The sequence below is a fragment of the Eschrichtius robustus genome, chromosome 11, assembly GCF_028021215.1.
Source record: "Eschrichtius robustus isolate mEscRob2 chromosome 11, mEscRob2.pri, whole genome shotgun sequence".
Classification (NCBI taxonomy): Eukaryota; Metazoa; Chordata; class Mammalia; order Artiodactyla; family Eschrichtiidae; genus Eschrichtius; species Eschrichtius robustus.
In genome coordinates, this window is record NC_090834.1 from 99,704,695 (window position 1) to 99,720,769 (window position 16,075).

The 16,075-nt window shown below is 58.6% G+C and overlaps 2 protein-coding genes across 9 annotated transcripts in view; both read right to left on the reverse strand.

Annotated features, from left to right (window-relative positions):
- Positions 1-1,064: 1,064 nt before the first annotated feature.
- On the reverse strand, positions 1,065-2,501 carry CHRM4 (cholinergic receptor muscarinic 4). Its single transcript, XM_068555641.1, has one exon. It carries the CDS (start codon positions 2,499-2,501, stop codon positions 1,065-1,067), a length of 1,437 nt encoding a protein of 478 aa, XP_068411742.1.
- Positions 2,502-11,357: 8,856 nt separating this feature from the next.
- AMBRA1 (autophagy and beclin 1 regulator 1) overlaps positions 11,358-16,075 on the reverse strand; it is a 182,561-nt gene continuing 177,843 nt past the window's right edge. For all 8 annotated transcript variants that reach the window (XM_068555246.1, XM_068555249.1, XM_068555248.1 and 5 more), the window contains one exon: positions 11,358-12,919. In XM_068555246.1, coding sequence (XP_068411347.1) covers positions 12,435-12,919 — 485 coding nt within the window. In that variant the 3' untranslated portion in view covers positions 11,358-12,434. The remainder of the gene's footprint in view (positions 12,920-16,075) is intronic.

Sequence of the window (16,075 nt, forward strand, 5' to 3'; positions counted from 1 at the left end):
GCCAGGGCTGGGGGAGGGAACCCAGGAGACTCGCTAGAACTGATTCCCCCCATCTCAGTTTCCCCCAGGTAAAGGTCTTTTGGTCCAGCCCACTGCCAATCCAGAAGGTTCCGTCAGTTGGGAGAGGAGAGGTGGGGGTCACTTGCCTGCCTCACCAGCCCCGCCCCAACTGTCACTGAAGCCTGTGTGTGGGTCAAGTCCACCCCCGTTTTCTCCCTGGTGACCCACCAGGGCGTCCCTCACACTGCAGAGGCCAGCCGTGAATACCACTCACCACAGCCCCACCTTCACTATGTGTGACCCGAGCCAAGCCCGCTCCTTGGGGAGGGAGGGCAACTCTTCAGAATGACAGGGGCCACTCAGCTCAGCCTGGGGAGGTAGGTGGCCAGACCCCAGTTCCTGAGTGAACCCCTGATCTCCCCACTAGCCCATCCTGAATGTGACCAGGGTAGTGCTGTAGGGGGTGTGCTCAGAGCCCACTCTGCCTGGCCTCCAGCCAGCTCACCCACCGACCCACCCACCCAACCAGAGCCCTGCTGAGTAGCTGCAGCAAGGGGAGATTTCTGCCCCTGGAGTGAGATATAGGAGGAGGAGGCTGAGCCTACATGCGGGGTATAGGGGGGCAGAAAGCACCGATTACAGCAGGATGGGGGACCCTTCCCTTCCTGAGCCTCCTTTCCCAAGCATTGGCCCCTTTGCTCCTCCCAGAGGGGTGCTGGGCTCTGCTCCCCTCCAGATGTCCGTTCTTCCAGCCACGCTGGCTGGTCACAGTGGGGCAGGTGCCCACACAGGCCAGTGCTCCCCAGCTCCCTGAGGCAGGACAAGAGACATGGGTCAGACTGTCCAGTTTGGTCACTTCCTGGGGCTGATCCTCCTTGGCCTGAGCAGAGACCTGGTCTCTGAATCCAGCCAGAGCCTCTTCCTGAGCCTCACGGGGTCTCGGGAACATCAGTTCTCTTCAGCAAACATGAACACTGAGAAGCGCCTCCACATCTCTCCCTGGCAGCAGCTGACACGTGGTCCCCAGCGCACACACCAGCACCTCCAGTGGCACCCCTACCTGCCTACCTGGCAGTGCCGATGTTCCGATACTGGCATAGCAGCAGGTGCCTGAAGGTCTTTTTAAAGGTGGCATTGCAGAGGGCATAGCAGGCCGGGTTGATGGTGCTGTTGACGTAGCAGAGCCAGTAGCCAATGGACCACACGGTGTCAGGGATGCAGCTCTGGCAGAAGGTGTTCACCAGGACCATGACATTGTAGGGCGTCCAGGTGAGGATGAAGGCTAGCAGAATGGCAAAGATGGTCCGAGTCACCTTGCGCTCCCGGGCTGCCATCTGCCGCTTCTTGCGCACCTGGTTGCGGGCGATGCTGGCAAACTTACGGGCCACGTTGGCCGCCGGACGCATGCCGGCCGGCGTGGCAGGCACAATCTCGATGGCTGTCACACACTCGTTGCCTGTCTGCTTTGTCACAATCTGGATCTTGGACCATTTGGAGGCCGGATTGAGGGTCCGTGGCTGCAGGGGAGGTGCAGGTGTGGCGGGCGTGGTGGCCTCTGTGGTTGACAGCTCTGTGGGTGGTCGTTCCTTGGTGTTCTGGGTGGCACTGCCAGAGCTGGACTCATTGGAGGTGTCCTTGTCAGCCACTGGGCGTGGTGGGGGGGGGAGGACCGGTGGAGGGGCCTCCTCTAGCTTCCCGTTGCGCAGCTCCCCCCGAGAAGCTTCTCCTGGGGGCGGTTTCTTGACACTCTGCTTCATCAGGGGGCTCTTGAGGAAGGCCAGGGTCTTGGCCTTCTTCTCCTTAGGGCCTTCGGGCCGGTGCTTGTGAACTCGGCTGCGACTGGCCAGGGAGATGTGGATGTAGAGCACCGTCATGATGACCACAGGCAGGTAGAAGGCGGCGATGGCCGTGCCGAAGGTCACCGCCGGGTTGGACAAAAACTGGATGAAGCACTGGTTGTCTGGCACCGTCCGCTTGCCCACCACAAACTGCCAGAACAAGATGGCAGGCGCCCAGAGCACGAAGGACAGGACCCAGGCAGCGGCAATCATGAGGCCCGCCATCTTGGTGGTACGCCGCGCTGGGTAGGTGAGGGGCTTGGTGACGCAGAAGTACCGGTCAAAGCTGATGATCAGCAGGTTCATGACGGAGGCATTGCTCACCACATAGTCCAGGGCCAGCCACAGGTCACACACCACGGCACCCAGAGGCCAGTAGCCCTTGATGATGTACACGGTGTAGAGGTTCATGGAGAAAGCGCCTATGATGAGATCAGCACATGCCAGGCTGAAGAGGAAGTAGTTGTTGACCGTCTGCAGTTGCCTGTTGACTTTGATGGATAGCATCACCAGGATGTTGCCCACGACAGTCACGAGGCTCAATGAGCCTGTCACCGTGGCAATGAACACCATCTCCACTGTCTCATAGCGGTTATGGGTTGACGTGACCAGGCGCACAGACTGGTTGCCCGAGCTGCCATTGACCGGTGTGAAGTTCGCCATTTTGGCTAGCAGCAGTGGGCGGGCAGCGTCTGGAGGAGGAAGGAGAGAGGAGAGGGGTGAATGGTTGAAGTGGCCTAGAGGGGTGGGGGGTGGTGCACGGGAGTCAAGGCGACAGAGAAGCATCATCATCCTGCAGAACTCCGTCCTTAGAGAACTCTGTCCCATCACTTCCTCCTGTGTCCGGTCATTCATCCTTTATTGAGTGCCTACTCTCGTACAAGCACTGTTGTAGGCGCTGGGGTTATGCTGGGGTTACAGAGTGAAGGAGACACACGCAGCCCCCACTCTCGCGGAGCTTACAACCCTATCAGGGGAGACGTACAAACATGTGAGCAACAAAAAGGTGCTAGAAAGAAAACAAGGGCAGGTGATGGTGAGTGAGTCAGAGGGGTGATCAGCGAAGGCCTCTCCGAGGAGGTGATCTGGATAATGAGGAGAAGGCAGCCACAAGAAGAGCTGCAGAGAGTGGCCTAGTCAAGGGCAATGGCAAGAGCAAAGGCCCTGAGGCATGTGTAAGGCATGGACAGAACACCAGTGTGGGTGGAGGGGTGGGGGGAAGAGAGGTCCCAGATATCAGTATGTGGCTCCGGTCAGAGGTATTCATTCATTTACCCATCTGGTCATTTCTTAACCAAACATTACCGGGGACCTGCCCTCCAATCCCTACAGAAGGCACTAGGGACAAAGGCAAGAGTGTATACTACCAGCTAACATTTATTGCCTACTCAGTGCCGGGCACTTTCTACACTTTTTATAAGTATTCATTCATTTCATCCTCATAACAAACCTATGAAGTAGATACTGTGTTGTTTTTGTTTTGTTTTTTTTTTGGGGGGGGGGGCATGTGGCTCAGCAGGCAGGATCTTAGTTCCCCAACCAGGGATTGAACCCGAGCCGCCTGCAGTGGAAGCACGGAGTCTTAACCACTGGACCGCCAGGAAAGTCCCGGATACTGTTATTTTTTACTAACAGATGAGGAAAGTAAGGCACGGAGATGTTAAATAAACTGCCCAAGGTTCCACAGCTCCTTGATCTCACGTTGCTGTCCCAGAGCTAAGGGTTCTGGTAGAGGGAGGCCCAAAGAGCCACAAGAGTCAGTGATCCCACCTTGGGGAAGTCTTCCCAGAGGACCAGAAGAGGTGACATGGAACTAGGAATCCAAGAAGGAGGAGGAGGAAAATGCCACTGTGGCAACCCCTCCCGGAGCCCTCCCCCATCCCCCGGTCATGGGGATGCAGTGCAAGGGTAGCTGGGGTCTGTCAGCAGCCAGGGGCTAAGACCTGTAAAGAATCAGAAGCCTAAAGGGCCCATCAGCTGAGGAAAGACACACATGGCTTCCCAGGGGCCAGTGCCCTCCCCAAGGCCTGACAGGGAACCCAAAGGGTGAGCGAGTGTCCCACAGGGAAGAGAGGGGCTGCAGGAGGGGAGCCTGTGGCCAGCCCCTGAGGGTACCCCTCGGCCCACCGGTACACACCACGGCGCCCCAGCTGGGGTCCTCCAAGCACGAGGCTCCTCCCCAGAGCCTCTTCACATCTCCTCCCCCTCTTCCTCTCCCCTACGTGTGAGGGAGGCCCACGCCCAGGACACTGTGCCAGGGCAGCCGCTCAGCCCAGCCTCCTTCACACCCGCCAACATGCGCACCATTACACACGCACAGGGGCCCATCACAGCCATGCCAGCCCCGCAGCTCCCTGTCGTATATGCAGTTCTGTGCGTCTGTGTGAGGGATGCAGAGGAGAGACAGTGGGGTGTGGAGGAAGGAGCATGCGCCCCACAGCCCAGGCTCCACGGCCAGCAGGGTCTTAGCTGTGTGGCTTTGCACAAGCCACCTCACCTTCCTGCTTCTCTCTTTCTCATCTGCAAAACAGAGAGGATGTCTGTCCTGGGGCAGCCTCCCTCCGGCAGCAATGGGGGTCAGCAACTCAACTCCATCTCCAGCATTAACGTGCACTGCAGGCTGGAGCCAGGTGCCGGGGTGACGCCCCCTCTCCAAGCCTGGCTTCAGTCTCCTTAAGCCACCATCACAGATGCAGATGCAGACACTAGACGCAGAGGCAGACCCAGACCCAGCCTCCTGGCCTGGTAGTTTCAGTTCTCATGCCCAAATCCTTGGTTCACAGGAGAGGCTCACAGAGGGGTGGTGCCACCCCCAAGGTCGCAGAGGAATCAAGGGCAAAGACCAGATACTGCCCTCTCCTGGGGGGCGGGGGGGGGGGTCTCTGACAGCCCTTTTCAGTGCTGAGAGACTCCAAAATGGAACCGCAGGCACCACCCTCTGAGGAGGGGCGGGAGGGCAGAGGCACCCAGCGTGGAGAGGCTGTCCTTCCAGGCACCTGCCCGTAGGCACAGGGTGGGCAGGAGTGACCCGTCAGCCAGCCCCAAGGAAACCCTCGTTCTAGCCTCCCAGGGTCAGGACACAGGCCAGTGAGATCAGAAAGGGGCTGGAGGTACCAAATAGGAAAAACATAATCGCTCTTGTTTATTGAGTGTTAATTATGAGTCAGGAATCCCTCTGAGCTTTTTATACAGATTATCGGGTTTAATTCCTACAGCAGCCTGAAAAGGCAGGTGCTATAAGTATCTTCATCTTACTGAAGTAAGTATCTTCTTACAGATGAGGATAATGTTAATTAACTTGCTTAAAGTCACCCAGTGTGTAAGCAGGGGCGGGGGCAGGATTAGAACCCAGGAGCCACCTTCTTAACTGCAAGGTGCTACTGCCTCTAGAGTTGATTTCCTGACTCTGCTCTCCCCTCCTCAAAACCACACCACTAGGGGTGGGTCAGGGGAGGCCTGGGTAGGGCCCCTTCTCATTCACTGCCAGCTCCCACACTTAGCTTTCCCAGAAGAAAAGAGACCTCTTGTCTCCATCTGGACAGCTTATCTCCAACCAGGTAGCCAAGGGTTTAGTCCCTCTCTGGGCCCTCTTGGGGAAGCTGCCAGCTGCAGACACGGCAAGGCACTCTCCCTGTTCCCCACCCAAACTATCTTTCTGGACCCCTGGGGGTCACCCGCAGACGTTCTGACTGCACCCTCTTCTGGGGCGTTTCTCTGGGACGCACGCCCGCCCGAAACCTGGGGAGGCGAGCAGCCGCCGCCCAGGCATGTGCGCACCGCTAGATGGCAATGTCGGTCCCTGGGCGCCAGCTCCGGACCTGGAGAGGATGGCCGCTATTCGCCACCGCCCCCAACTCCAAGGTGACTGGGAAAGCAGTGGAGGTCCCAGGCCGGGCCTCCCAGGGGAGGGACTTGGGGCCCCCTCGCCAGGCCTCACCCCGTAGCTGCCTTTGGCTCCGCACGGGGTTCAATGGTGGGAAAGTTAAGGGCGCCTGATTCCACCCCTCACGCGGCGAGGAAAGTGTGGGCGGGAAGGCGACTGCGAGTTCTGTTTGTGTGTGATTACTGGGGAGCTCGAGTAGAAGCTAGTAGCTGTCTGCATGTGCGTGTGTGCGCGCGCTGGGCCACGCCTGGATACCAGTGCGCCCGTGTGCATGTGAGCATGCTCGCGCGGTGTGGACACGTGCATGTGCATGCGTGTGTGCGCCTGGAGTGCTGCGGCCTGGGGGATGCACACGGTTCGGGTGTGCCTGTACCTGTGAGCTTGTGTACACGAGCAAATGCAGGTCCCACAGTGGGTGACCCGCCACATTCTAAACGCCCCTGTAGGGAGCCTCAGCCCAGACTTCTGCTGTCTGAGTACGAAGAAGGTCGGGCCAATCGGTGTCTAGATGGCGCCCCGCCTGTGCATGGGGCAGAGTCGCCGGCAGGAGGACAAGACCGGACTACAATCTGGGCTGCGACAGACCCCCTGACCTTGGGGGCGTCGTCTTAGCAGAGAGTCCTGTGGTGTCTGCGTCCCCAGTGCTGCGGTGCAGAGTCCCAGGCTGGGACTGACTTCTGTCGAGGGGCTGCTGCTAGAGTCTCTCAACCCGGCTTGCGGGACGCTAGGTTCAGCTCAGTGTGCCCACTGCGCAGTTATCGCCAAAGGGCGCCCAGTCTGCCTGGCAGGAGGGTGCGGGAAGCACCTCCATAATGGGGAGGCCCAGCGGGGCTTGGGTCAGGCGTGTGTAAAATTCTTCCCCATCCCACACTCCTAGCCCTGAACCCCGCCGAAGAGGCACAGCCCGGCCCCAGCGGCTGGCGTGGACACCCTGTTTCTCAAGCCCTGGGCTTGGTCGGGCCTCGTTGGGAATTATTACTGGGGCCATCCGGAGGCTCCTCCATGTCTCCGTGGTTGTCGAAGGGGACCCGGCTCTCCCGTGCCCCGCCCTCCCCCAACTCCCTAGAGCGCGGTTCCTGCAGCCTCTGGGCGTGGGCACAGTGCTTTCCCGGGTCCTGGAGCCCCCCCTTTCCCGGACACGATGGGAGCGTGTTCCCTGGACGCCGGGGGTGGGGGTGGGTCCTCGATTCCTAGGCGTTCACTCTAGGGCTCCGGGAAGGCTGCGGTCTCTGGATCTGTCCCTGGGGCGGGAGAGGAGACTCAGGAGTTGCGGGGAAGGAGAAAGCGCGCAGGGGATTTGGCACCAACATTGCGCCTGAAGCTTCCGCCATGGGGCTCCGGGCTTGGCGCTGGACCTCCCAGTCTCTGAGCCTGGGCAACGGAGGTGGGGAGTCTTGGAGGGGGGAGGGGCACCAGGAGAGGGCAGTGGTGTTTTCCGTCGGAGTTCAAGGTCGCTGATGGAGGACTCCACGGACTGGAGTGGGCTGGCAGCGCTGTGGGGTGGGGGGCGGGGAGACGGGCGGGAAAAAGGCTCTTTGGGGCTCCAGCGCCCGGCGCCCTGCAGAGCTGCCAGAGGAGGGCAGAAGTGCGGGGTCCCGTCCCCGACGGCTGCCCCTGGCTCCTGGCGGGCCGTGGGCGGGCACACACACCACCACCACCACCCGACCCACTGAGAGTCCATTCCTTCCGAGAGGCGCACCCTGAGAAGCCTCCGAGCGACTCCGGGCCTTGCTTCCAGCGGGCCCCTCGCCCACGGGCCCTCTGGAGCTCCCAGCACCGCGCTCGCCCCCGAAGGAGCCTGAGGCCCTGGCCCAGTCGGGCCCGCCTCGGGGCGCCTCAGAGGGTCCAGAAGCCACGCGTCCTTCTCTCCCAACCGAGTCCCCGCCCCCGCGCTGCCGCGGAGTCACTTACCAGACACCTCCGCCCAGTTCCCCTCGCACCTGACAGACGGCTGGACTGGCGGGTGGCCCCGCGGGCCAGCGGGTGGGGCGGGCGGCCGGGCCGCGGGCCGGGGGCGGGGACGGGGTGCAGAGGGGCGGCCCCTGCTCCGCCCGCAGCTCCCAGCGCTGTGGCTCCGACTCGCGCTCACGCTCGCACTTTTCCCCGAGCCGCGTGATGTCACGGGGAAGCAGCCAATCCTGGTGGGGCCGCGCCGCCCGCCCCGGGCCGGCCACCCAACGGGGACGCGCGGGGGCTACCACCCCGGGCGTCGGGGACCCCAGCTACGCGCGCCCCTCCCTGGAGCCGGCCGGCAGCTCTCCACTCGGGCACTATGGGGGTTACCAACCACGGTCAGCAGTGCTGCTTAGCGGGGGGCGCTGCCTTCCCGGGAGGCTGGGGGTGGGGTGGGGTGTCCGCGTTGTCATGGGGACGCGGCGCCCCCTCGCGGGCTAGGAAGGGAGCTGGCAGCCCCGTCTGGCTGCGTTCCCGTCTCCGCTCTGACCAAGCCCCAGGGACCGGTAGGTGGTCTCGCGCCCCGCCCGGACTTCACTCTTTATACTGCCCGGCTCGCAGCTGGACCACGGAGGCGCGAGTGTTTGACCCCAACAGGAGGTTATGGGTGGCTGGGGTCGGCTCTGCCGCCCCGGTTCCGTCGGGGCAGAGAGCCGAAGGCCGGCAGTTTCGAGCCTCGAGGCTGCGTATTGGCTACCGGGGAGCCACAGAAGAGGGGCGCCGTCGGGGCCTGGGAAGGAGCTGGAGAGAGAAGCCAGGCAACGGTCCCCAGGGAGAGAGGAGCCGGCTCATCGCACACAACCCCGCCCGCCCCCCATTCCTGCCGCCCTGTTCCCTGCTCCCGCGCTCCAAGCCGGGGCGTGGGTGCGCACCCTTTCTCCAGCCCCGAGAAAGGACACGCCGCTCATCCAGTCGCAGCCTGGAGGGCAGGTTCACCGATGCCTGTGCGGGAAAGCCGAGTGCCCAAGGTCACCTGGAGCAGAGCCCGGAACGAGACCCCAGAGGGCGAGCTGCTGGTCTCTTGAAGTGTCCGGGAACCGCGCGGGCTGGAGCCTTGGGACTTGGGGCCTTGCCTGCACCGAGCAGGAGGGTCCACTGGGGCGCTCGCCGGACTGAGAGCAGGGAGGCTTCAGCACCTCGGAGAGCTCCACCTCGGCCCTGACCTTGGCGGCTCTGCTCCGCTTGCCCAGGCTCCAGCGTTTCTGCCTCCCTCTGAGATGGCCCTTCCTTGGGCCGGCCAAGGTCCGACTCGCTCCCACAACGCCCGGGCCTGTCACCCCAAACTCTCTGAGCGCAAACACCCGATTAACCTTAAGACGGATGGGTTCTTCTCTTGGAAAAACAACTCAAGTCCCGCCCCTCCTCCACCCTCCCCCAAGGGTTGGGCGGGGGGCTGTGTGTGGGGGGGAGGTGGAGGCCGCACCAGTGGAGGAGGCAGCAGGAGCTGCCAGAGAAGGGGCGGGAACTCAGGCAAGAAGCAGCCCTTTGGGGCTCTTGGTGTGGGAGCCCTCTGTGCTGAACAATGAGGCAGAGGTCGGGTCCTAACGCTCCCCAAGGCGACGGCTAGAGTTGGCAGTCGGCTACGGTGAGAAGCCATGGTCCTTTACATGAATGATCTGGTCTCCCATGATTCCCATAACCAAAGAATGAAAAAGCCCTATTGTTCTTGCTCCCACTTCACAGATGAGGAAACAGGCTTGGTTGGTTCATATGACAATTAGATGACAGTCTGCACTCACTGGTTTCCCTTTTTCACATCCCTCCTAGGGTCCAGGAGAGGGTGGTCCTCCTAGGAGGGTGAAAGTGTGTGTGTGCACACGCACACAGGCTGGCAGAAGGCCAGACACTTATAACTGTCAGATGGGGAAACAAGCAAGCCCACTGGAGGCCACAGAAACTTAATAGAAAAGTCTCCAACCACTGCCTTGAATTCTTCCAGAAGCTGTCAGGCAAACCTGCTCCAGTTTCTCCAAAATCCCTACTATGGTGTAGGGCATTTGGCCTCCCCCAATCCCAGAACGTGGAGAGCTGAGACAGGAACCAGGGGACCTGGTTTAGTCTGTACTCTCTACTTTTGATCCAACTGGGTCCATAGACATCTTGGGTCCACAGAACTGCTCTGAACCTATTTCCTCATCTCCAAGTGGGATTGCTGAGCTCTGCCCCGCTGGCCCCATAACCTCATCATGATATGCAAGGGGGGCCCATGAAGGCCCTACTGGGGAGGCTCTACCCACACAGCAAGGGCTTTCTAAGGAAAGAGGTTGGTGTGGGGACGGAATGTGTTGACAGGGGCCTCTGTACAGGTAGGGGCTGGGTTCATCCTTGGCCAGTAAGGACAGAGGCGAGGCCAGGCAGGACTGAATTTAGATCACTTCATCCAGAAAGCCTCCTTATACCCCCTTTTCCAAGGTAACAGAATACATCAGGGTCCCATCTGGGTTCAAACCCTGGCTCCACCATTTAGTTGTGTGGTCTGGGTGTACCAGTACCCACCTCAGAGGGTTTTCAGTGCTAAGGACTGAGAGATAATAAACACTGAATCCTTGGCACACGGTTTACACTCAACAAATTCATAGTCCCCACTCTTGGACCACATAATTCTTTCTCCCACTGGGGGGAGTATGTGGGTGGAGGGCAGGCATTGCAGCGGGCGCCCTTCTCTTTCCATCCTTTAATGCGTAGCTCAAATCTCACCTCTTCAAGGAGGCCTTTTCTTACAGAGTTGGAAATAACTTTAAGAGGTTGTAGAGTACAAGCCCTGCCTCCTAGAGGGAGAAAATGAAGAGAAAAGGCAAGTGGCCTGCCCAAGGTCTCACAGTTAGCTGATGTGTCTTAGTCCAGAGTGTGCTGTAATATAATAGTTTTCCAAAAAATTCTAGTGTTCCTCACCATATAACTCTTCACACTGTTTTGTATTATTTGCTTGCCCATTTGATCTTTTGGTTTTGCCTCTCCTGGGGCAGAACCTATACTTCCGCATGCCCCATAGTGTCTGGGACAGAATTAAGCACACAAAAGTACGCAAGAAGTACTTGTTGCTGGCAAAAAGCCCTGGGGTGGCTCTGATTTCCCTGTATACCTCTAGGAGAGCAGGGTCAAACATCCCTCTTCCGCTTTCTGACTTAAAACTAAGTGGCCAAGGCCCATGACTACAGCACGCCCCTCAGCCGCTGTCCAGACACAAAGTAAAGGGAAACCTGAGCAGCCAGCAAATGGCATCTTTGGGGGATGACTGTAGATGAGGCCAAGCTCCCTGCTGGCCAACCCAGACACTCATTATGGGTGCTTTCCCAGGACTTGCAGGGGAGCCAGCTTTCTGGCCAGTTACATCTTCACTCCAGGCCCATCATCCTGGGTAGGAAGCAATCACGACGAGCAACCTTCCATCATTCTTACCTACCCACCTGTTACTGTGAAGGTTGCTCCAGTCCTTAGCAGGCCCCTGGGAAGCAGGAGGTAGAGGCACACAGACGCAGCATGAAGCAGAGGTGGCAGCCCTTACCTGAGTGGCTTCTGCTGAGGCATCACGGGGCTCCCCACCTAGGAGGACAGCAGCACCATAAACAGTGCCTGGGAGAACCAGGGCGGCTCAGTTCAATGTCCTCCCCCGGCCCCCCATCACTACCGCCCCCCCCGCAACCCCCATGGAAATAAACAGAGAGGAGACTGGTGAGGGGCATGTCATCATTTTAATGATGTAGATCTTTGGTGTTTCCCTCATTAGCAGTCAGACTATCCCCTCTCCTCCCACCACAATGTTTCTATGATGAGTTACAAACAGAAAAGAAATCACATTTTCATACTAAAAACAAAATAATCAGAGCCTTGATTTCTCCACTAGAAACTACGTGTACAGTTCAAGATTCCACATGCAACACCTTAAATCACAGACCAAGACCTCACATTCTGACCTGGAGTCTCATCCCCTCCCCCAGCCTTGGGCTGGCTTTGGCCTAGGCTCAGCTAATACTGACACCCACAGGTGCTGCTCTGAGGGCCTTGGGGGGTGGTGGGGAAGGAGGAGCTTGGTGGACAAGCGCTGGGGGCTGGCCAGCCTACACCCCCCACTCCTGAGCGAGGACCTGCCCACCGTCCCTTGACCCCATCCTGTCTCAGGCAAGCAGGATGCCCCATTCACTCCATGGTTGTTCCCCACCAGTAAGTGCAGGAAGTCCCTGTCCTCAGGAATCCGGAGGCCTGGCCTGACCCCTGACTGTGGTCTCTGTGGGGTAAGATGATCAAGAGAGGCTGAAGCTCTGGAAGGCTCAGAGATGGAGCTGGTTTCTGGGGGCCAGGCCGCTCCTCCTGCACTAGGGCTCCTAGTGGCTCTGCCTGCCCAACAGGTGAACAGGGAGAAGCCGGCCCACTGGCCACCGTCCAGGATGGCTTGGCCCAGATCTGGAAGACTATTCACCCTTCTGAGGGCTCTCTGCCCGGGGCTGAGTCCCTTGAGCCTTGTTACCAGGAGAAAGGGGGGTTCATGGCAGGGATACCCACTTCCTCCTCCATTCACACTGAGCGCAGCAGTCTGTGGCTCCCTTGGGCTCCAGATCCTGGAAGGTTCTAGTCCCCGGAGGCAAGCCTTGCCCCTTTGACTGCCTCACACTGGCTGACTCGGGCTCCCTCTCGACCCCCCACCCTCTCGCTCCTGTTTCCTGACGCAGCCCGCGGCTCTTCTGCGCGTATAGTTCCCAGTCAGCTGTGAGGTCCGGTTTCTGCTCAGCGGTTTGAGGGGAGGCACCAGTGCACACATGTCTCTACCTGTTCCGTGGCTCCCCACTGGGGCCCGCAGCCTCCCCCAGGCTGCTGCCCCCGCCATCGGGAAGGTGGTTGTTATTGGTGAGGTCGCAGTGCAGGGCTGGTCCCTCAGCGCTGGGAAGGGGGACGGGGGAGGAGGCGGGCAGGGCTGCCTGGGGTGGGTCCCGCGCAGGGGTACCAGGCCGGTCCCAGGAGGCTGTCCGGGGGCTCAGGCCTCGCTCTGCCAGCTGCCCAGCTTCCGGGAGCAGTCCCCGAGAGGTGGAGGGCTGGGGCGAGGGGGCGCGCGCGACCCCAGGCTCGGTGCCCGTCTGGGAGCTACGGTGAATACGGTGGCTGACGATGATGTTGTTGCCGAAACCACCCATGGAGGCCATGGTGGTGCTCTGCTCCCGCTGCACCACGGCTGTCATGCCCCCTTCCGCCATCAGCCGCTGGATCCTGCTGAGAGCGTCTTCCCCGCTGGCACCGTACTCCGAGCCCTCACCTGGAAGGCACAAAGCAGAAGGGAGGGAATTAACTGCTGGCCTGGGCCTCTGAGTCAGGCAGGCCACTGCTAGTAGGAACTGGGGGATTCCAGCTAAAAGCAGAAACAAGAAGAGGGCCAATACCTCACTTCAAGAATCAGTCAGGCGACAGACGAATGGATAAAGAAGATGTGGCACATGTATACAATGGAATATTACTCAGCCATAAAAAAGAACAAAACTGAGTTATTTGTAATGAGGTGGATGGACCTAGAGTCTGTCATACAGAGCGAAGTCAGAAAGAGAAAAACAAATACTGTATGCTAACGCACATATATGAAATCTAAAAAAATGGTACTGATGAACCTAGTGACAGGGCAGGAATAAAGATGCAGATGTAGAGACCAGACTTGAGGACACGGGCGGGGGAAGGGTAAGCTGGGACGAAGTGAGAGAGTGGCATGGACTTATATACACTACCAAGTGTAAAATAGATAGCTAGTGGGAAGCAGCCGCATAGCACAGGGAGATCAGCTCGATGCTTTGTGATGACGTAGAGGGGTGGGATAGGAGGGGTGGGATAGGGAGGGTGGGAGGGAGGCTCAAGAGGGAGGGGGTATGGGGATACATGTATACCATATAGCTGATTCATTTTGTTGAACAGCAGAAACTAACACAGCATTGTAAAGCAATTATACTCCAATAAAGATATTACAAAAAAAAAAAAAAAAAGAATAAGTCAGGGACTTGAAAACTAGATAAGACTCCCCAAACAATCGTAATTCGTACTTCTGTTTTACAGGTGGTGAAACTGAGGCCTAGGTGGCCGAGGCTGCTCAGCTGGTTAACCGGCAGGGCTGGACCAGAAGCTGGGAGTCTGGTTTTAACCCTCTGGACACCACAGGCAGACTGGTCATGCATCTAATGCAGGCAGCCCAGACAGCTGGCTGTGTCTGCTCCTCCCTGTCTCGGGTAACCTGGTAGACCTGGCCCTGGAACAGGGTACACTGCCTGGTCTTTGGAAAGCGAGGGCACCATACGGGGTGTGGCTAGAAGGCAAACAGTCTGCTCCGCTCCGTTTCAAAGCTGTGCTCTTTCTCTTCATTGTTGTTCTGTTTGTCACTTCCTAAAAGCACATGAGGAAGATGACTTTTAACTGTTCCCTAGAAGGCATTCTGTCTTCTCCTCTTGTCCCACTTTACCCACCAACTTTCCCAAGTTATTTCCCACATACTGTTCTCCGGGGGCTGGATGCCTGATACCCTCATTTTTCACTAGAGGCAGCCAACTGCCCCAGCCTGAGGCTTCAGTCTGCACCTCTAGGGAGGAAGAGAGAAGGTTCTGCTCTTTCCCCAAAAGCCTGAGTATTCCCTTGTCTGTGAGCAGACGAGGCTTTGGCTCAGACCTTAGTTCTGCCACTCACTAGCTGTGTGACCTAGAATAAGTCCCTTGCCACCCACATTCCTGTTTTCTTTTATCTTTTTTTGGCTGTGTCGGGTCTTAGTTGCAGCATGCAGGATCTTCGTTGAGGCACGCGGGATCTTTCGTTGCAGTGTGCAGGCTTCTCTAGTTGTGGTGCACGGGCTTCTCTGTAGTTGTGGCATGCGGGTTTTCTCTCTCTAGTTGTGGCGTGCAGGCTCCAGGTCACGTGGGCTCTGTAGTTGTGGCGCGTGGGCTCTCTTGTTGAGGCACGCGGGCTCTCTTGTTGAGGCAGGCGAGCTCAGTAGTTGTGCCATGCGGGCTTAGTTGCCCCATGGCATGTGGGATCTCAGATCTCCGACCAGGGATCGAACCCATGTCCCCCCTGCAATGGAAGGCGGATTCTTCACCACTGGACCACCAGGGAAGTACCCCTCAATCTTCTGACTTGCAAAAGAGGGATGTAACATCCAGCCTGCATGGTGCCGGGCAGAGGGAATGAGGTAACGCCCGTTACGCACCTGACACACAGCGGGTGCTCAGTCAATGGTGGCTGTTGTGAATAACCTGGATCCTGCAGGAAGAACCCCACCCTGAGGGACCTTCCTCCAGCCTGTGTTCAGCCCCAACTGGGCAGACATGCAGCCCAAGCCTGTGGGCAACTATGATCAAGGCTCCCAGGCTGCCAGGGCTGCTCTACCAAACTATGTACGTATTTTTTTCCTTTGGCTACCTGTTGGCCACTTTGGGATTTTGCAGTTTGGGCAGCTTTGATGGTGAGTTTTGAACTTTTTTGGGGGTACTTGTTGCCAACAGCTATCTTTGCAAGACTTTCTTTGCTCCCACACTGTCCAGTGCCTTCTCCCTGCTCACCTTGTCAGAGCTGGATTTCCAGGCAGCCAGTTTTGCAGCTTAGCTGCATCGGAGTCCCGTTAGATCTCTCCCTCCTTGCGAGTGCTTGGCAGGCATGTGCTGGTAGTTCTTCCTCCGGGTCTCAGTGAGACAGTTTGTCCCAGCACTGAGTAGGGACTCCGCCTGGGCTTTCACTTATGTCCAGCTTGCTTTTCTCCAGATTTTCTAGTAAATTCTACCCTCCCACCTCCAACCCCTCAAGGCAAGCTGCCCTGACATGCTTCCCCCTCAGACAGCTCAGTGCCAACTCCCAGGGCAGAAGGAAAGAGAACGTGAAGGGCTCTCAGAGTACTTCTCTCAAGGGAAAAGCTGTTCAGCAGTGGGTAGGGGTAAGAGGAAAGGTCAACCTAGGGCTTTGGTGCCAGCACAGCTTCTACCCTGTGAGCCAAAAGGGCTACCTGGAGAGGGCCCATGGGGACCTCCCTGTGCTCACTGCCACCGCCACAGTTTTCCAAGAACGCTATGCACTGAGGGCCTCCCCAGCCCGGCCTGGGGTATGCAGTAGGCTGGGCCACGGCCTGCTGGCATTGGAGCTCAGTGGGCTGGGCTCTGTGCCCGGTGAACTATCAGCTCTTTTCCTGTAGATCACTTCGAGGGGCAGGACAGGTCTGCCTTGGGGCCTTAGGGGAGCTGTCACAGCTAGGTCCTAGCCCTGCTGCTGGCACTCGGGTCTGGGCCCTCCTGTCCTTTCCCACTGTGCCAGTGGCTCCGGGCCTGGCCACCTCTCACCACAACTATGGCTGTCTTTCCTAAATGGTCTTCTTGCTTCTCTCTCTCCTTTCCACCCAGCCTCCACGCTGCTGCTATTACCATTCTAATTCAGCTCTGATCCACTGAGTTCTGGT

Bases quoted from the DNA above. Each gene is read 5' to 3' on its own strand.
- CHRM4 (XM_068555641.1), bottom strand. From the start codon at position 2,501: ATGGCGAACTTCACACCGGTCAATGGCAGCTCGGGCAACCAGTCTGTG.